Source organism: Delphinus delphis, chromosome 3 (genome assembly GCF_949987515.2).
Source record: "Delphinus delphis chromosome 3, mDelDel1.2, whole genome shotgun sequence".
NCBI classification, from domain to species: domain Eukaryota; kingdom Metazoa; phylum Chordata; class Mammalia; order Artiodactyla; family Delphinidae; genus Delphinus; species Delphinus delphis.
This window is the reverse complement of record NC_082685.1, coordinates 163,351,153-163,369,460: the sequence shown is the minus strand read 5'-3', so window position 1 is coordinate 163,369,460 and position 18,308 is coordinate 163,351,153. Positions and strand designations below refer to the sequence as shown.

The following is an 18,308-nucleotide window of genomic DNA, read 5'->3' as shown; positions in this document are numbered from 1 at the left end:
CCTCGCTTCTCTTCAGCCCCCCAGCCGAACTCTGAAGGCTGAACCTGGCCAAACATTCACGTGAGACAGCCACCTCCGCCACGCTGACATAGCAGATTCTCGGGAGAAACTTCTACATTTTCATTGCTTATCATTCCTATCTACTCTGCTTTCTAGAACACTTTCAATGGCTTGCTTGTTGGTGACACCCACCCGCTGGTCTCTGTGTTTTTGTCTCTTTTGTGACTGCATTCTCCATTGTAATTCTGTACTCTATTTTTCAGAGGGTCTGAGGCTGGGGGAGGCAAATGAGCGGAGAGGGTCATGTTAGCTTAACTGTTGTCCAAGACACACTGTCATTTTTAAAATTTACATGTTCCCCGTTAAATTAAAGCATGATCAAAATCATGTAAGTATAAATAACATTGGAAAGGCTAGCACAGAAGTCTACATAAAGATGCCACTCTCTTACAAAAGAACAAAAAAGACCTGTTTACCCCATTTTAACTAGCAAGGTCGCCATGTGGTAGGGAGAGAAGGGAAGATATTAATTTCTGTGAAGAAACAAAAAAGAAAGGCATCAGGAAAGCCTTTGGGGTCCCTAGCATCCCAAACACTTAGCTCCAGATCCAGCTATTAACTCACAGAAACGGGATATTAAAACGACACTGCCTGCTGCTGTCTGACCTGGATGGACAGCAATTGCAGAGCAATCAGATACTATGTAAGTTGCAATCAGATGCTGCACGGAGTGACTTTAAAAGGAATGTCTGGGAGTCCCGGGCCCCCAGGCACATGGAGGCTGTTAGACAGGGGTCAGCAAGTACAGAGGAGGTTTGCTGAAGAGATTTTAGTACCTGCTGTCTCTGGAGAGAAAGCCTGGAGAGAGCGGGCTTCCACTCAGATATGGGTTCCCTGCTGTGAAATGGGATCCCAGAGCTGTAGAGGGAAAATGGCTGGCTGAATGATCACTTTATTGGTGGAAGTTGGAGACAGTCAATGAGTGGGAATCGGCCCATACTCCCCAAGTGCATTGGGGTGCAGGATGGCTCAGTGCACAGTGCAAGAGAGAGATCTGTTTTACTTTCTGAGCCAGAAGGAGATGCCTGGGCAGGGCCGGGGCTCTGAGAGCATGAGCTTCTCAGGAGGGGGAAGGGGCTGAGGGGCATGGCCAGCGGGGAAAGCACTGGAGCTTCTGCAGTTGGGGAGGGGTCCCCAGTGAGGTCCAGTTCCAAAGAACCCCTGGAAGTTCTAGACAGCCAGCTGTAACCACCTTGGAAAGAAGATGAAAGTGTTGACTGATATCACAGGCTGATCACATTCTAATTAGTAAATCTAAACTGGGATTTTTTCTTTTCTTTTTTCACTTGAGGGTGAGCCAGAAGGTTCACAAGAGTCCTTCAAGCATTTGTCCACAGGCAGGGAGAGATCACCTTCAGGAAATGCAATTTAAAGGGGCTGAAGCAGCCAGGTATCACATTGCATTCCGACCACATCCCAAGGGCTGTGGGATAAACAAACTCGCTCATTACCTGAGGAGACTTCAGGTTTCCTCTGAGAACCTGACAGTGCAGATTGCAAAGCTTTTTATCTAGGATTAGGCTTTTTTTTTTCTTTTTCTTTCTTATAACAGGTGCACCTGAAAGTATTAACAAATCAGGGAATGAATCAGATCTCCAAATACGTGGAATGTGGGATTTATAGTGTGTGATCCCCTCTAAACAGTGCGTTTGATGTCCCTTTGTCAGGGTTACAAGACAGACACGCCTGGACCAAATTCCTCTCCATATTAGGTCAGTTTTGATTACAATCGTTGGCTAAGAATCTTCATTTAATCCATTTCATTTTTACTTAAAAATAAGCTTCTGATGTTCGACTTAACTTTAATACATATTTACAACTCAGATTTCTATTTTTAACAGGATTAATTTTGCTCTAAACTGGAAAATGAAAGGATTATGTAATCTGCTTTATGAAATTGAACAAAAATTGGTGCTGCTAGTCATATTCAACAGGATGTTGACACATTTTTGGGATATTTTTGCTTCTTGAAAATCACTGGTCATCTAAATAAGTTGAAAACTTATACTGTATTTCTACATCTTTGGTGTTTTTCTTCAATAACACAAAATACACTACCTGTATCCATGTATCATGTGTATTGAAGAGTATAGAGATGCTGGATTCAAAGTGATCTAGGTTCAAATCGCATCCCTGTCATTTCCAGCCAAAGTATCGATAACTTTGGGCAAGAGACTTGTCATTGATAATAAGCCTCAGTTTTCAAATCTGCAGAATGGGGGTAAGAATCACACCTACCTCATTAAGTTTTTGTTAGAAACTACATGAGACATGCTATTCTCTTGGCTTCTAAGAAATGACACTGACCTACACTTCTGGCTTATCTTTCTTTTGTCTGGGTTCCCGCTCAGCTCCTAGACCTCTACATTGGTGGGAGGCATCTGGGCTCAGTCCTTGGACCTCTTCTCTCTAAACTTACTTCCTATGTAGTATCTTCTAAGACTCATGGTTTCAAATACCATCTACTTGATGATGACTCCCTAATTTTTATCTCCAGCCTGGGCTTCTCCCCTGAACTCCAACTTGTGTATCCAACAGTCTACTTCACATGTACCTTTTGATAGACAGATATCACATCTCCAAATCCATGATCTTGATATACACCAGCACTGCCCCCAAACCAACCAGATCCCTCTGTATCCTGCCCCATCTCAGTCAATGGTGACTCCATTCTACTGGTTGTTGAGTCGGTGGCATCCTTGAGTCCTCTTTCTCTTACTGTCATCACCTAGTCCATGAGACAATCCGGTCAGCTCTACCATATATACATATCCAGAATTACACCACTTTTTCATAACCTCCAATGCTACCATGCCGGCCCAAGCCATCACTGTCTCTTGCTTACATTTTACTGTAATTACCTCCCAACCTGTATTCTTGCTCTTGCCCTTGATCCCCTACAGCGTATTCTGTTACAGACTAAGCCACATTGTGTCACTCCTCTGCACAGATGTACAACAGCTCCCGGGGAGGGGCACAGCCAGCATCCTGAAATCTTCATCAAGACTGATGATATGAGGCCTTCCAGCCCCACGTTGCTAGTCACTTTGCCGACCTTGTGTCATTTCTTTGCTCCCTTTTCTCTGATGCACCCTCACTGGTCTTCTTGCTCTTCTGCAATCACATCAGACACGCCTCCATTTACCAGCCTTTGAGACTGCTGCTCCTTCTGGTCAGAACACCATTCCGCTGGATATTAATACGGCCAGCACCCTCACTGCCTTCATAATTGACTCAAAAGTTACCTTCCAAGTGGAGCTTTCCCTGGCCACTCTGCTAAGAATTCCTGTGACTTTTCTGTCTTCTCCAGCTGAAATGAGGCCAGGGATTTTGGTTGATATTGATGAATTCTGTATCCCTAGGGTCTAAATCAGTGCCGGTACCTAAGAGATGCTTAATAAATAATTAAAGGAATGAATGCACCCAACAGTGTAAGTCACTGTCTACCCTGTGTTCACACTTCCTAGCTATCAGTGACAAACCTCCAAAATCACAATCCTGAAAACGCAAACGCTATTTTTCAGTCTTGACTTTGTGCTTTCAGTGAGCAAACCAGGTGGCTCCAAACTTTACGATGCCTGGAACGGTACCAAGCATACAGATTTAGGTATGGAGGCCAAAAGCTCCAAGATTCCTGATCTCTCACAAAGGTTAGACTCGGTCCCCACACCTTTCCTGGGCCGTAGTTTGCTAAATTCTAAATAGGGCCAAGGATCTTATGCAACCCAAGTATTTATGCAGAGTTATAGAATAATTTGGAACTCAAAAACCCACCAGCAGCAATTTGCATGAAAAAACCTTTAAATGAATATTTAAAAGTATGCATTTGAAACAAAGTAATTCAAACATGAAAAGTGCTCGCTGTAGCTCATAAATCAAGAGTCTTCAATGGCACAACGAATTCTTTTCCCAGCAGGGAGCAAAAATGAAATCGTGTCAGAGAATTTGAGGAATGGATGGAAATGAGGAGGGAAGTGAAGGCACATGGGATTGTGTTGAACAACTGAAGTTCTCTTAATTCTGGCCAAAGCCTTCCTACCCACAAACAGACACAGACACACACACACACACACACACACACACACACACACACACACACACGCATCATATCCTCAGAAACATTCACTCCAGATATTAGAGTATAAGCGATCTTCACGACACATTTGCTTTTAAAGCTTCTTCCTACATTCAGTGACATAAGGAGCTGTCAGGCTCTCTCCCCGCCCCATTCACGTCCCCCCGCCACCAGACCCACACTCCCTATTTTTACTAAAATGATAGAGTGGAATATGCCCAAGTTTAGCAAGTATGATCACTGAGATAAAGAGCTGCAAGCTAAGACTCCTGGTTTCTTTCCCCAGGTCTGTGCAGGGGATGAAATGGCCTTTAGCAAGTCACCTGGGCCTCTCTGGGGCTGAGCTGCCTCTTCTCTCTGGTGGCTGGGAAGTGGGTCCTGGGGCTTGAGTCTCCCACAAGCTCCCCCAGGTTCCCACTCCTTGCCACGATCTAGTAACTTATTTTACACACTTCTAAAACAAAGTTTCCAAACTTATATAAAAGAAGATTCCATACAGGTCTCCCTAGCCCTGTCTTCCAACTAGATTGCCACTCCTGAGTCCCTACATACTAGGTATGTGGATACTGGCACTAGGTTGGCAGCAGTGAGTGTCACTTCCAAAATTCTATTACAGAGAGAGAAGGAGTGAGTGAGAGAATAAGCATTCTTAGCAGATTTGGGGGGCAGCGGAATTGCAGCCTGCGTCCTGCTATGCCAGGCCAGTCCACACCAGCAATTACTGTGTTGAATTGAAAAGGCCCTTGGACATGCCTCTCGCATGCTTCCAAGTTCCTTTTATTTAATCTTATTTATCTTCACAGTCATCCATTTATGTCAAGAAGGGAAACATATGAGTGCAGCATGTTACTAGAGTGACACAATTACCAAATACCTTCAAAAGAGGAAAAAAAAAAAAAAAGACAGTAAATCCGGGTTAGTTGTCAGATGTTTTAGGAGACAAAACTTTAGTCGTTCAATCATAGTGTCTTGTTTAAGCTGAACATATGGTGCTACCAGCAGACACTAGCCAGTTCAGCCTGGTTTTTGATGGGCATAACGACCACAGAAGTGTCACCTCCTCTGAACTGGCAGAGAAAAGCAGGCTTCATCCCCAAACCCCAGTCCAGCCCAGCTCCCCCGTCCCTTTAATAAGCAGGCAACAAACTCAAGGGACTTCATCACTGGTTACTTTTTCCCCATTGCTGGAATCTATGTAATTTCAATGACAGGTATGGGAGCGTCCTTTCCTTTTCCCAGTGACTAAACTTAGACAAAATATAATAAATTCGAGCCATCACAAAGTAGTAAAAATTCAAGGCAATTAATCATGGGTTAACTTTTCATTACTACTGAAATCTTTGTAAGGTGAATGTCTGCTTTGGGAAAACTCCTTACTTTTTTCTACAACTGAATGTAGATAACTACCTGGGTGATCACAGAAAGTGTTATTTTTATTCTCTGCACTCTTTTTCTGGATACGATCAACAGGTCTATGTGATTCTTTTATTTATTTATTTTTTTGCGGTACTTGGGCCTCTCACTGTTGTGGCCTCTCCCGTTGCAGAGCACAGGCTCCGGACGCGCAGGCTCAGCGGCCATGGCTCACGGGCCCAGCCGCTCCGCGGCATGTGGGATCTTCCCGGGCCGGGGCACGAACCCGTGTCCCCTGCATCGGCAGGCGGACTCGCAGCCACTGAGCCACCAGGGAAGCCCTATGTGATTCTTTATTAAACTTGACTTTAAGGATGGATATCTTCGTCTTCAGATTGGCAGGGGATGGGAGGGAGAGAGAGGGAGAGGGAGAAGGGGAGAGGGGGACAGAGGGAGAGGGAGAGAGAGAGACACACAGAGACAGAGAGAGTGAGAGAGAGAGAGAGAGCACTAAGAGTTTGGGAGACTGCATTACTTCCAAACAGAAGCAACCGATAGCTTTGAGTTCAGATGCTACCACAGCCTACCTAGGGACACCCTGGCCTTCCCTTCCTTCAGCGGATGCTGAAAACCTGCCCACGGACACGCCCAGCCTGAGTTGGCTCCAGCCCAGCCGCCTGCCTGCCTCATGTCCGGGGCCCCAGCACGCGCCCAGGCGCCCCCGGGGCCGAGCCGCGGGAGGCGGGCGGCGAGCCCTTTACCTGCCAGGCTGCCCGGCCTCTGGAGGGTGGCCGTGGCATACAGCTCCTGCGTGTGCTTGCCGTACGGCTCGGACGCGTGGACCAGACGCTTGGTGGGCGACAGGGTGGCGTACGTGCCGATGGTGGAGCTCAGCTGGTGGATGGGCGAGGAGGAGAGGGTGGACTGCACGGTGGGGGGCGAGGTCACGCGGATCGGGGACAGGCCGGCCGAGGACACGACGATGTTGATGGGCGAGCTGGTGCTGTAGGACTTGGCCAGGCGGCTGGGCGACTGCTTGGGCGAGGAGCCGCGCGGCGCGGCGTAGGAGGCGCCCTCGGGGGCCGAGCCTCCGCGCTGCAGCTTGGTGGGCGAGCCGCCCTGGGGCGCGGCCAGCGGGGAGCCCCCGCGCGGGGGCGCGGGCAGCGTGGAGCTCGAGTAGTAGAGCGCGGCGGCGGCGGCGGCGGCGGCAGCGGCGGGCGGCGCGTCGGGCAGGTGGAAGGCGCTGCCCAGGCTGGGCGCGAACGGCTCCCGCAGCGGCGGCGGCGGCGGCGGCGGCGGCGGCGCGGGCTCGGGCCCCGCCAGGTGCCCCGCGCGGCTCGTGGTGCCCTGTGCGCGGGAGAGCAGAGAACACGCGCTCTTAGCCAGCGGCAAGCAGAGGGAACCCCCCGCGCGCGCCGCCCGGCCCCGGCGACCCGGGGCGGCGCGGGCGCGCCGGGGCCCCCGAGAAGCAGAACCGCGCGGGGTGTGGAGACGCACGCGCCCCTCCGGCCGCTTGGGAGCGGCTCCTGTCCGACCGACAGAACAAACAAACAAACAAACAAAAACCGGAGAGCAAAGGGCGGCTGACCAGGGGATGGGGATCCCGTCTGACAAGTGGGACACGTATGCTGCTCACAAATCTCAGAGGTTTCTGGAAGAGCAGAGGCATCGCAATAGTCTCCGAACGCTCTGAAAAGGCCAGCCAGCGGGGCCATCGGGATCTACCTGCAGGCAGTCCCGATCTGTTAGTTTTAACGAGAAATTCAGGCGTCCAGCCTTTCCTCCCCATCCCGCCCCCCACTCGCACGGGCATTTCATTGGATACAGTTTCTACCTCTGAAATTGGCCAAGTTGCCTACTTATCTGGAGAACGTAAGAAATAAGCATACTTCGTGGAGTTTATTCTGTTGCCATTTTCCCGTTGGTTCTTCTTTGTGGATAAGTTAAAAGGAGGGGAAAATATGAAGTCGGAATAAATATGCTTGGGCTTTCAGGCTTTAAAAGAAAAAGCATTTCCAGAGGAAGCAGAGCAGTTGTAAATGAAAAGACTAAAAAACCCTCCCTTTTCTAGATTTTAACGCTGGGCTCCAAATCTTTCAGCATCTCTCTCTCTCTCTCTCCAGCTCGCTTTTAAGAGCCCCCTGCAGCTGTGTCTTCAAATTGAAAGCCAGTTGCCTCTGGTCTATTTTCAAGAACACAAAAGACAACAAGGGCTGGGGTGGAGCTGGAGAGACAGTTGGAGGGGAAAGCACTTTCCTTGAATCTGATCCAGAGATAAATTTGCATTCGAATGAAAACACTACATTGTCAACCACTTCTGGGCAGGAGCTCTGGGATCTTCCAGGCTTTCCCGGAGGAGCAGAAAAGTTTTTTGAGAGCAGGCTGGTGTGAAAAGGGGGTAGGACTGTACACAGAAAAAGAGAAACTGGGGAGAGCAGGTTCTGAAATTAGGGGTGGGAATTAGGTAGGGAGGAGGATGCGGGTGAGATGGAGGGAAGGGGGAGAGAGGGAGACCGGAACAGATGCTCTACATTAAGAGTTTCAATGTTGCCTCTCCACTCACTTTGGAACTGCAATTGGCAAAAAACAGACCATCGCACACACAGCGTTCCAAATTTTATCTGGATGTCAGATTCATGTGAAGATCTGAGGGAGTTAGTGGACCAATATCAAAATCCTCTATTAAGAGTATCCTAGATAGGAAGAGAGTCTGTTGAAAGACATTCTGTGGGAGATGTATGTGTGTGTGTGTGTGTGTATTTATTCATATATGATGTATATATTTCACGTATTTGCATACGTGGGTGTATATATATATGTGTGTGCATTCATATATGATGTATATATTTCATATATTTGCATATGTGGGTGTGTATATGTATGTATTCATCAATCCACTGACAAAGTTTCTCTCCTTGACCAAACTCTAGTCAGGTTCCTCTGAACTCCCTTCTCAACATGGCTCTGCACTGCCCAGTTTTAGCAAGAATCCTCCACTCTCAGTGTCTGGTCACCCTCCATACCTGTTCCAGTTCCTCATTCTCCACCATCTCCCAGGCAATGTCGCAGCACTCTGGCCTGTCTTCAGCAAGAATCCTGTTAGGTCTGTTTAGCCAGAATCTCCCCCCAAGCCCTGACATTTCCTCTTAGTGATTTTCCACCCACTGACCTCCAAGCTACTCCTTGGCTAAACATTCCTCCTTTTCCTTGTTGTTTTCAAAATTGAGCCCAGTTCTATACTGAGATCTCTCTTCCCCTAGTGCAATACTTAAAAATTCTTTTCTGAATCGAAACGGTATTTACCACTTTAACTGCTATCCAGTTCTGGTTTTTCTTTAGCATCACAAAGCAATTATTTTGAGTCCAACAGTAGGAGTGGAAGTAAAATGTAAGCTCCATGATTTTGTTCAGTAATGCGCCTCCAGCAACGAGAACAAGAAGGATTCATAGCAGAGATACCACGAATGTTTGTGGAATTAGTGAAGGAATGGTTAATAAAACTGGTCCCGAGGCTTTGGCATGAGGGTTTCCATGGTGGAGAAGCTCTGCAGAGCTGGTGCACTCACCTGGACCCCAGAGATATTGTCTAATATCATCCAGAGTCATGGGGGTGGGGAGCTGCTTACATCTAATTGTGCTTCCCTCCCAGTAGAAGTTCTGAGCATGAAATGCATAGCCTGGGCTTCTCAAACATGGCTGCATGTTATAATTGCCAGGGGAACTTTTGAAAAAAATCTCAGTACCCAGGCTGTATCCACTAGCCATTTAATTCAGGATCTCTGGAGGGGGGACCCAAACATCAGGCTTTGGGGACGCTCACCAGGTGATTCTAATGTACAATCGAATATAAGAACAAGTCATCCCTAGAGCAGTGGTTTTCCAAGTGTGGTCCCCGTTCCATCAGTCAGCATTAGAAGTAGCAACAGCATCACCCCACATTTACCGAGTGGGGAACTCTGGGGGAGGGGCCCAGGGATCTGTGTTTTATCATGTTCTCAAGGTGATGATGATGCTTGTTTAAAGTTTGCAAGCCTCTGATCTAGAAGAGATTCTGATTCAGGGCTCTGAAGTGGGCCTGAGGGTCTGCATGGCTAACAATCTCCCGGAAGATGCTGCTGGTCTGAGAACTACTGCTAAGGTGCAGATAGGGACTGTCTTTCTTCACTTTTCTTTGGAAGCTCTCCTGGGGCCTGAGCAACATTCCACTGTGCAGAACCCAGCTGTCAAGTGACAGAAAAGCCTCCAACAGGAATTTCTGGAAATCTTTCCCACAGGCACATGAGGAGGAGAAAGAACCCCAGAGGGTCTAAGGAGAGTTCCCTGCTGACAACAGGACAAATACTTTTTGGTATGTCTTGGATATATAATATTAATAACCCTATGTGACCTCAAAGATCCTATTCCCGAGTAGCATAGTTTTCAATAAAATAAATACTAAAGTACCCTAATATAAATTAAAACAACATCATGTAGTATTCTAGTCTTTAAGTATTAGAATAACATGGATCCTAGGGAAACCTAGAATAAATTTTGCAAATAATTTATTTTCCCTTTAATATGCTGGAACTTCCAACTGGAGAAGTGCTAACTCTGCTGAATATTATTCATAAGGATTCTTAAATGGCCCCCAAATCTATAAAAGTTTTGAGAACCGCCAAACTATTTCCAGGTATTTTGACAGGCTATAGCAACCAATTCAAAAACCTTTTAAAATATGGTAGGATCTTGGTGAAATGTTGCCAGTAACTTTTCTACAAGTAAAAAAGAAAAACATAAACAATAAAACTGTATATGCATTTTAAGATGGGTATTGTCTATGTTGGAAATGTTCTATATCTGTACTGTCCAATATGGTAGCCATTAGACACATGGGCCCTAGACACATGCACTGATTTTAACACACATTTAATTTGAATTAATTTGAATTTAAACTGTCAAATGTATCTAGTGGCTACCTTCCTGGATTGCACAGTTAGGTAAGCCCTTCTGCAGTTTTTAATAAATAACCTGGGGGTATTATACTCCATTCCAATAGTCTACAGAATAATAAGTACCTAAGAATGGTCCTTGGCTAAACAGAAAAAATTATTTTTAGCATCAATTGAACAAAGAGTAATCTTTTGGGAGCTTATCTCCACTCTTGTGTTTATGTTTTGTTCCATTATGTAATTTCATTTAGCAACTCTTAAGGATACATTTCAAGACAGCTGCCTGATTCATAGGATGGTTTATTATGACCTAGGTCATTGGATTAAAGATAATATAAGCACATTTCAACACACATAGAATTTCATCTACTTTACTGTCATGGAAGCTCAATTCTACCTTAAACATATGTTAGAACTATAAATAAAACTGTAAATCCAATGTTAAAGTTCTAAAACTTAACTTTTTCTTAAACTAATGACTATTATATCCTACTATTTGGAAATGTGTGTGTACAAGTGATGAGCATTGAACATTTTTTGACTGATAATGATAAATAAGAGATAAATGATGATACAAGATTTTTTGGAAACATTTGGATAAGATGGTGCCCCAATACTGTCCTGGATCACACAGTACAGGCTACTGACCAGGACAATTCCTACTGGGTCTGTCATTCCCAGCTCTCCGAATCAGTCTCAAACCAAAGGACTACTTTAAATGTCTTTGCCACCCCTCCAAAGTGGGGAACCCATCTATGTGCAATTGACAAGGAAGCAGAAAACTGTTAAGTAGATGCTCTGATTAAAGAGTTTCCAGTAGGCAGAGTCTGGTGCACATTATCTTGACATTATTTTGGAGATCTAAAATTGCTATATTTTTGTCGTTACAGAATAATATCTGGCTCACAATTACAGTGCTTGTTTTGTTTTTTTATTGGGAAATTCCAACCCCCAAAATATGGCTCTCTTGGACCAGAACATGGCATTAGGCCTGAATACTCAGCATAGCTGTTTCCTGACCTTTTCAGGTTGTATCTTCTGTAAAGAGGGTAGAGACAGCATAAGGGTGACAAGGGGGAAAAATTCTTCAAACTTGGAAACTTATTTAAGCCTCACTCTCGATTTGGCAGCTCAAAAGACCAAAACAAAAACCCAATGCTTACAGCCAGTTAACAAGGGACTTGACAGCCTGAACTCTCTAAGGAATCGTGACTTTGGATCATGAGTTAGCACTGTCACCAGCACAACCACGTTTTATAGAGCAGACCCATGATTTACAAGCAGTCCTTGTGGAGATGCATTTAGACCTGCCAAGTTTCCTGGAATTGTCAGCGAGGCCCCTAACTCCGGGTCAGGAGGAATATCTGCCCAGAATGCTGGGCAGCCGGGCCAGCAATGTCAGGAATGGGAAGCTGGAGCCTGTGTTTTGTGGCCTCCCAGATGGGAGCCTAATGACTTGGGATCAGCAGTCTGCTCCCCCAGCAGACTGTGTTCATCACTTTTCATTTTCCTGGCATCACTCATCTCACGACTTCTCCCTTTTGTAGGTCACCCTGGTTGTAGGGACTGAGGTCACCGTCAGGAATGGTGCTCCTGGGCACAAACGGTGTCGCAGAGGCAGAGCTGGAGAGTACGTTTCAAAGGAAGGCAGAGGCATCAGGGCCAGCGCCACAGAAGAGCCCAAAGACAGGAATGGAGAGTAGATTTGGTGGGAAGGAGTCTGGCTGGTGTTTGAAGGAATGCAAGTACAGATAGGAGTAAGTGGTGAGAACATAACAGCGATGACCAGAGAACATTCTTTCAGTGAGTTAAGAAGCCTGAATAACTTTTGAATACAAACAAAAAAAAGAGGACATGGCTTTAAGATGACATCTTTGAAGAAATCCATTGCGAAACCAGAATGATCTGGTAACATGATTTTGTAATATCAGCTACACGCTGCTGATTAGAATGTCTGAGAATGTGTTGAACTTTCTAGGGGAAGTTGGCACAGGGTTCTAGCCTTGCACAGGAAGATGGACAGAGCCATCTGCTCTCACAACTTGGAAACGAGAAGAAACCGCCAACTCCAAAATGCCAAGGTCTCATTTCGGTATTATATGACGTGTGCGTGTAATAGAGTACAATGCAAGTAACCTGAATCTACAGCCCCAAAGTACGTTTTGTGCCCTTGACTCTCTGGGATGAAATCAATTTGCTTGAACACTACTATCACGGCTCCCCAAATCTCAGTAACTTCTCTTCTGAAATTGTCCTCAGAAGAAAGGCCACTCTCTAAATAATTCCCAAGATAGAAAATCCTGGTTCTGTGAGAAAGATGTGATTTTGGAAATAGCCAAATAAAATCAAGTGCCTTGTCTAGCAATTCCTTTGAGGAGTGCTGCTTGGGGTGAAAACTCCCATGAAACGTAAAATGAAGAGACAGCTTCTGTGCGCAGTTTACACACCATCCCTGAAGGCATCACCACTGGGATGGAGTGAGGAAAGGAAGGCTGGGTTTACCTGGTGGGGAAGTTACACTAACACTGAAAGGTGGTCCCCAGAGCAAATTAAACTTAAGTAATTGCAAAATGAAGACACTTGAAAAGAATTTCTTCCTCGGATGAGAACATCTCAATTAAATAAGAGCTATAATGTTTGAGATAATAATGGGGGCCACCCTTATTGCTTTCTCTTTGCATGAGGGCCCACAAATTATGGACGATCAAGAGGGAGGGATGGAGAGAGAGAGAGAGAAAGAGAGAGAGAGAGTGAAATACCTTGCAAACAACATCACCCCTGTCACTGCAGGCAGGCAGGCAGAAGGAGAAGGGGGTGGTAGTGGTCCATTGCCCAGGACCCCTAAGTCACTAGTATAAACAGGGTAGTGCAGACTTTTGCATGCTGGGTACTGGCTTTTCCTTCCCTCTGACATCCCTTTAATAAAAAGTATGATTAGGGTCATCATCAATAAATATTTTCAAAAGTATTTCACGTGACCATTTCTATGGTCTACCAAGTGGAAAGAAAATAGAGAAGAAAAAACTAAAACAATGACATGCGTGTCATAGAAATTTATCTTTAAGAGAGATTTTTTTGATGGCAACTCTTTCCAGAAAAACATGAGCCTTGGCAAAACTACACTCTGTAAAACTTTTCCTTCAGCAAGGGGCTCACGTAGTATAACTTTAATACCCCCAAACCTTTACTCAGAAGAAATGTTACAGTAAAACACGTACACACCCTCCCCACAACGAGAAATGTTTCAGTTATTGAAACCAGATTAAATATATTTCTACTGGAAAGAGAAAATGGATAAGATTTTAAAGCAGAGCATGGAGAAAGGATTTCCCACAGGTAATCTTCTGAAACCTACCTTAAAGACAAACACCTGCCAGTTTCCCACAGATATGCCAGACAACGTATGCAAAATGACATGATTTCTCCTCTAAATGCAGCATAGTGTATACATTCTACACTAAAGACATCTCACCAATTTTGTGGTTTCCAAGTTTTTTAGTGACTTTTCTCTTTACAGGTGCTACCAGCAACAACTTCTTTCCTAAGTCAGCAAACTGGAGTGATGTCACACCAGCTCTCTGTATAACTTCTTGCATTCAGTAATCAAGAAGCAGGCGTTTATTGGGGGACTGCTGCCTCCTTTGAGCCCTGGGTGTCTCTGTGTCCATCCCACCACCATCCAGAGTTCTCCATCCCCTTGACCTTCACATCTACCTGATGTAGAAGTGCACCAATAACCAATGTTCCAAACTCGTCAGCCTCTGGCAGGAGTGAGCAGATGGTGTATTTATAATTATAATATAGCACAAATGAGAACTTTTAAGACATAAAAGGCAGTGCAGCGTTAAATAGACGGGCCATATCAAAAGAAATGGCAAGTTGCTTCTCGAAAAGCTGACCGCTTTTTTAGTGTACCTACCACTGTTCAAGCTTTATTTTAATAAACTGTCATACAATTCTTAATTTCCTGCAGTAAGCAGGCATTTCCTAGGATCATGAAGGCACACGAGGCTCACTTCAGTTCTGCTGGATATGAAAGTGGTTTTAAAATCTTTTGGTCCCTGTACTTCTTTGCCAGTATTCTGTGTACAGGTGTATACTTTCCTATTTCTTGCTTATTTTGTTTCTTTGAGGAAGGAAACACTTGATAAGACTACTTTGTGTTTGGCCATGGGGAGAAACCAACATTTTTAGAGGGACTCTTCTGGGCCAGAAGTTTTGCGTTCGGCATTTCATATAATGCACAGGAAATTGGATGTGAGTGGAAGCAGGCAAAACCTGGAGAAGACCCAGCTTCTGCACCCATCCACAGCCTTTGCAGTATAAGCATCAAGAAGGCTGCGGTTTGAGGAATGTGATGAATATTTGGTGAACCCTGGGTCAGTCACTCAAGATATGGACATTAATTTTGTATGGTTTCCTCTCTTGCAGCAAGGCCATCTGATAGGAAGAGATAGACTTACATGCAACTAACTATAGGATGTTATATGTGAGATGACAAAATGATGCTTTCAACACATAAGTCGGGCCACGTTGTGCCTCTGCTCAAAATTCTCTGCCACCTCCTGTTTCCACTTCCAGGAAAGGACAAGGTCATCATGATGATCAACTGATGGCCAACTTGGCTTCCCATCTACTTACAAACTCCTGCTCCCCTCTCTGGCCACCTGGGCCTCCTTGCTGTCCTGTCAACATGCCAGTTCGCCTCATCCAGGAGCCTCTGCCTTTGCTGTCCCCCAGACAGCCACACAGCTTCCCTCTCTTCTCCTTCGTGTCTTTGCCCCAAACTTGGGGCAAAGGCCCCATATGCCACACCCCATCCTGGACTCTGGAGGCCGCTCATTCTAGTCTGCATCCTTTCCTTCCTTATAGGATTGATCACCTTCTAACAAACTATGCAACTTACTCATTCACTGTGTTGACTTTCTGAATTCCCATTGCTGCTACTAGAATATAAGTTCCTTAAGGACAGGGATCATGTCTGTTCTCTTTACTTCTCCAGCCCAAGCACATATAATAGCTCATGGCATACAATAAGCACACATAACATCTTGAAGGCATTAAAGAATAGCCCAGAGGGGCCTCCCTGGTGGCGCAGTGGTTGACAGTCTGCCTGCCGATGCAGGGGCCACGGGTTCGTGCCCCGGTCCGGGAAGATCCCACATGCCGCGGAGCGGCTGGGCCCGTGAGCCATGGCCGCTGAGCCTGCGCGTCCGAAGCCTGTGCTCCGCAACGGGAGAGGCCACAACAGTGAGAGGCCTGTGTACCGCAAAAAAAAAAAAAAAAAAAAAAAAAAAGAATAGCCCAGAGATCTATAAATGCAACTGGAAAAGCAGCTCTGTTTTGATTGGGGCACCTCACAGGAGCCACACAAAGCCCAAGGTTGACTCAGACGAGGAAGAGCGGGACGGAGGGGTAGTCTACACACAGCCTTAGAGGCTGGGACGGGGAGCTTGCAGGGCGGCTGAGCAGAGCGCTGGGGTGCAGCAAAGAGTAACTGAATCAGCTCACGTCACTTTCTGGAAAGGCCTTGGGGTCTGATGGGAAGGATCTTACGCTCTCTCTCCCCTCCAGCCCAGTCCCGTGAACTCATCTTAGAGTCTGAAGAGAACGACTTTCAAGGATTTTAGTAATTTATAGCAATTTTGTGACTCACAGTTCTTTCAGACTGACGTGGTAGGGCAAGGCAGGCTATGCACCAGGGCCTGGAGTACAGCCTGGCGATGATCACCCAACAAACATTTATTATGCTGAACAAACTCGCGTTTGTTAAAAATTGAAAGAATCTTTGAACGTGATATTCCTTTGAAATTATATTCTGACGTGATCTATGAGCTAGATTATTGACCTTATTAACCTGGTCTGGCATCTGTGAGCCATTATTTGAACTTTACTGGTCCTTTTGGCACTTTATGACAACAGGATATTCTAAAAATCAATCTAGCCTGCAAGGAATGAGCCATTCAGAATATTGAAAAGAATGTGTCACAGGGCTGTGCAAAACTCCTGGAAGACAGGGATTCTTAGGATAATCGGAACAAAGGAGATGTTACGGGAATGGGATGTAGCCTCCCTACTTTCAAGGGTATTATAACACTAAATGCTGAGTAAAAATACTGATTTACTAGTTCAGCATTTCTCCGACATGATTTTGAAGTCACAATAAAACACGCCTTTCACACTACAGCATATTGAAGCTGAAAGAGAATCACGGTACCAGATCCGCCACTTTGCTAAAATAAACAGGATTCCGCTATCCACCGGCAGCCTCCCTCCCGCTAATGAAGTGGATTAGAATAACCCCCTGGTTTGAATATTCAGACTTCAACCACCCACCTGTCAGGTAAATGAGTGTAGGCCGGTAACCTTTGGCTCAAACTGAAGTTACCACCTTGAACATCCACATTTATAGATGCCTTCAAATATAGAGCTTTGATATCTTTACAACCAAGTTTCCTGATTAAACTTTAAGGCAGACTTTTAGTGTGAGGCCCAATCTGTCCTTTGAGCTTTCACTGTTTCACTTCCATGGCGACTGGCGGATGACAGAAATAACTCCAGCAACATGGAAGTAGATCGATCGCCATATTGTTTGTCCACACGTATAGAGCTCTTAATAGGGTCAAGCTGTAGATATATTTAATTGAAACAGTCAACATAGAAAAGGAAACCTACGAAACACTCTTTCGAAAGGATTAGACTTCAATTCATTCAAGAATCTGTCCCCATTCTTACTACTGCTGCCTTAAAATGGTACAACTTCTCTAAATGCGTTTAGTTTTAGTTTTTGCATCTTTAAAATGTAAATGTTAGTACAGCCCTGTTGTGGGGATTAAGTAAGAGGATGTATGTGAAACAGATTACTTCCAGGCTTCAATAAATGGTAACGATTAATTTTATAAAATTTTATAAATAAGAAAGCTTTGATTTAACAGTTAGTCCTATGTGTCCATTGAGCTTATAAGACGCTCACAAATCAAGTTGATAATTAACTGATTTTTTTTGTTTTGATACTGATAGTTCGATTTCCCATGATGCCCAGCTAGGAGAAATCTGATTTTTTTTTTCATTTGACTTAATGTTTTCAACTCAAATTATAGGGGTCTTAGATATTTATGAGAAAAAGCCAAGGATGAGTATTAAATGAGTTCAAGATAAAAATAAAAGAAAGGCAGAACTTTATTGTTTTACTAGCTACATGTCTTAGAAGTTCTAGAAAACTGGTAAAAGCTAAATTCATACCTTTCATAGGTTAATTTGAGTATACTATATTCCTTATTTCTGAATATTTCTGGCCCCTTGGACCTAGAAGTATGGACAGATAGAAGGGTAAAAAAAGGACTGTAATCCACTTGCTTGCTTCCAAAGGATTCAAAATTACATATATTCCACCATGATCACTGTATCACTGTCAAAGACAGTCAGTATAGATGGGAAGATGAAAAATAGTTCCTTTCGAGAATGGGATACTTTTGAGAGAAAAAAAAAAACTATACCTAGAGAAAAAATATCCTATAGCTTCCATTTCATCTTTTAATAAAACAAAATAAGATTAAAAAATCTAATAACGTTTGCTATGCTAATAACATCACTCAGTATTTCAAACATTATATAATGTTCTTACGTAAGCAAACAATAAGGACTATTTTGTATATATGATAAATGCACGTATATCAAATAATTTTTTCTAATTAATTAAAAAACACTTTTTTTTAGACATTCCCTCTTGTGTCCTAAAACATTTCTGTAAGGGAGGCAGAACAGACCAGTGCTTTGAAAGAGCAGTGATCCAGGAGCTGGGAAATAGCACAACTCCAGGGTTAGTCTGTGTGCGTGGACCTGGACTCAGTGACTTCGAGGTCCTTCCCTTCCCAAGCACCATACACCTCCAG

At 44.7% G+C, this 18,308-nt stretch overlaps 1 protein-coding gene across 3 annotated transcripts in view; it reads right to left on the bottom strand.

The window, feature by feature from the left end:
- CTNND2 (catenin delta 2) overlaps positions 1 to 18,308 on the bottom strand; it is a 937,337-nt gene that overhangs the window by 401,148 nt on the left and 517,881 nt on the right. For all 3 annotated transcript variants that reach the window (XM_060009660.2, XM_060009661.2, XM_060009662.1), the window contains one exon: positions 6,250 to 6,835. In XM_060009660.2, coding sequence (XP_059865643.1) covers positions 6,250 to 6,835 — 586 coding nt within the window. The remainder of the gene's footprint in view (positions 1 to 6,249; positions 6,836 to 18,308) is intronic.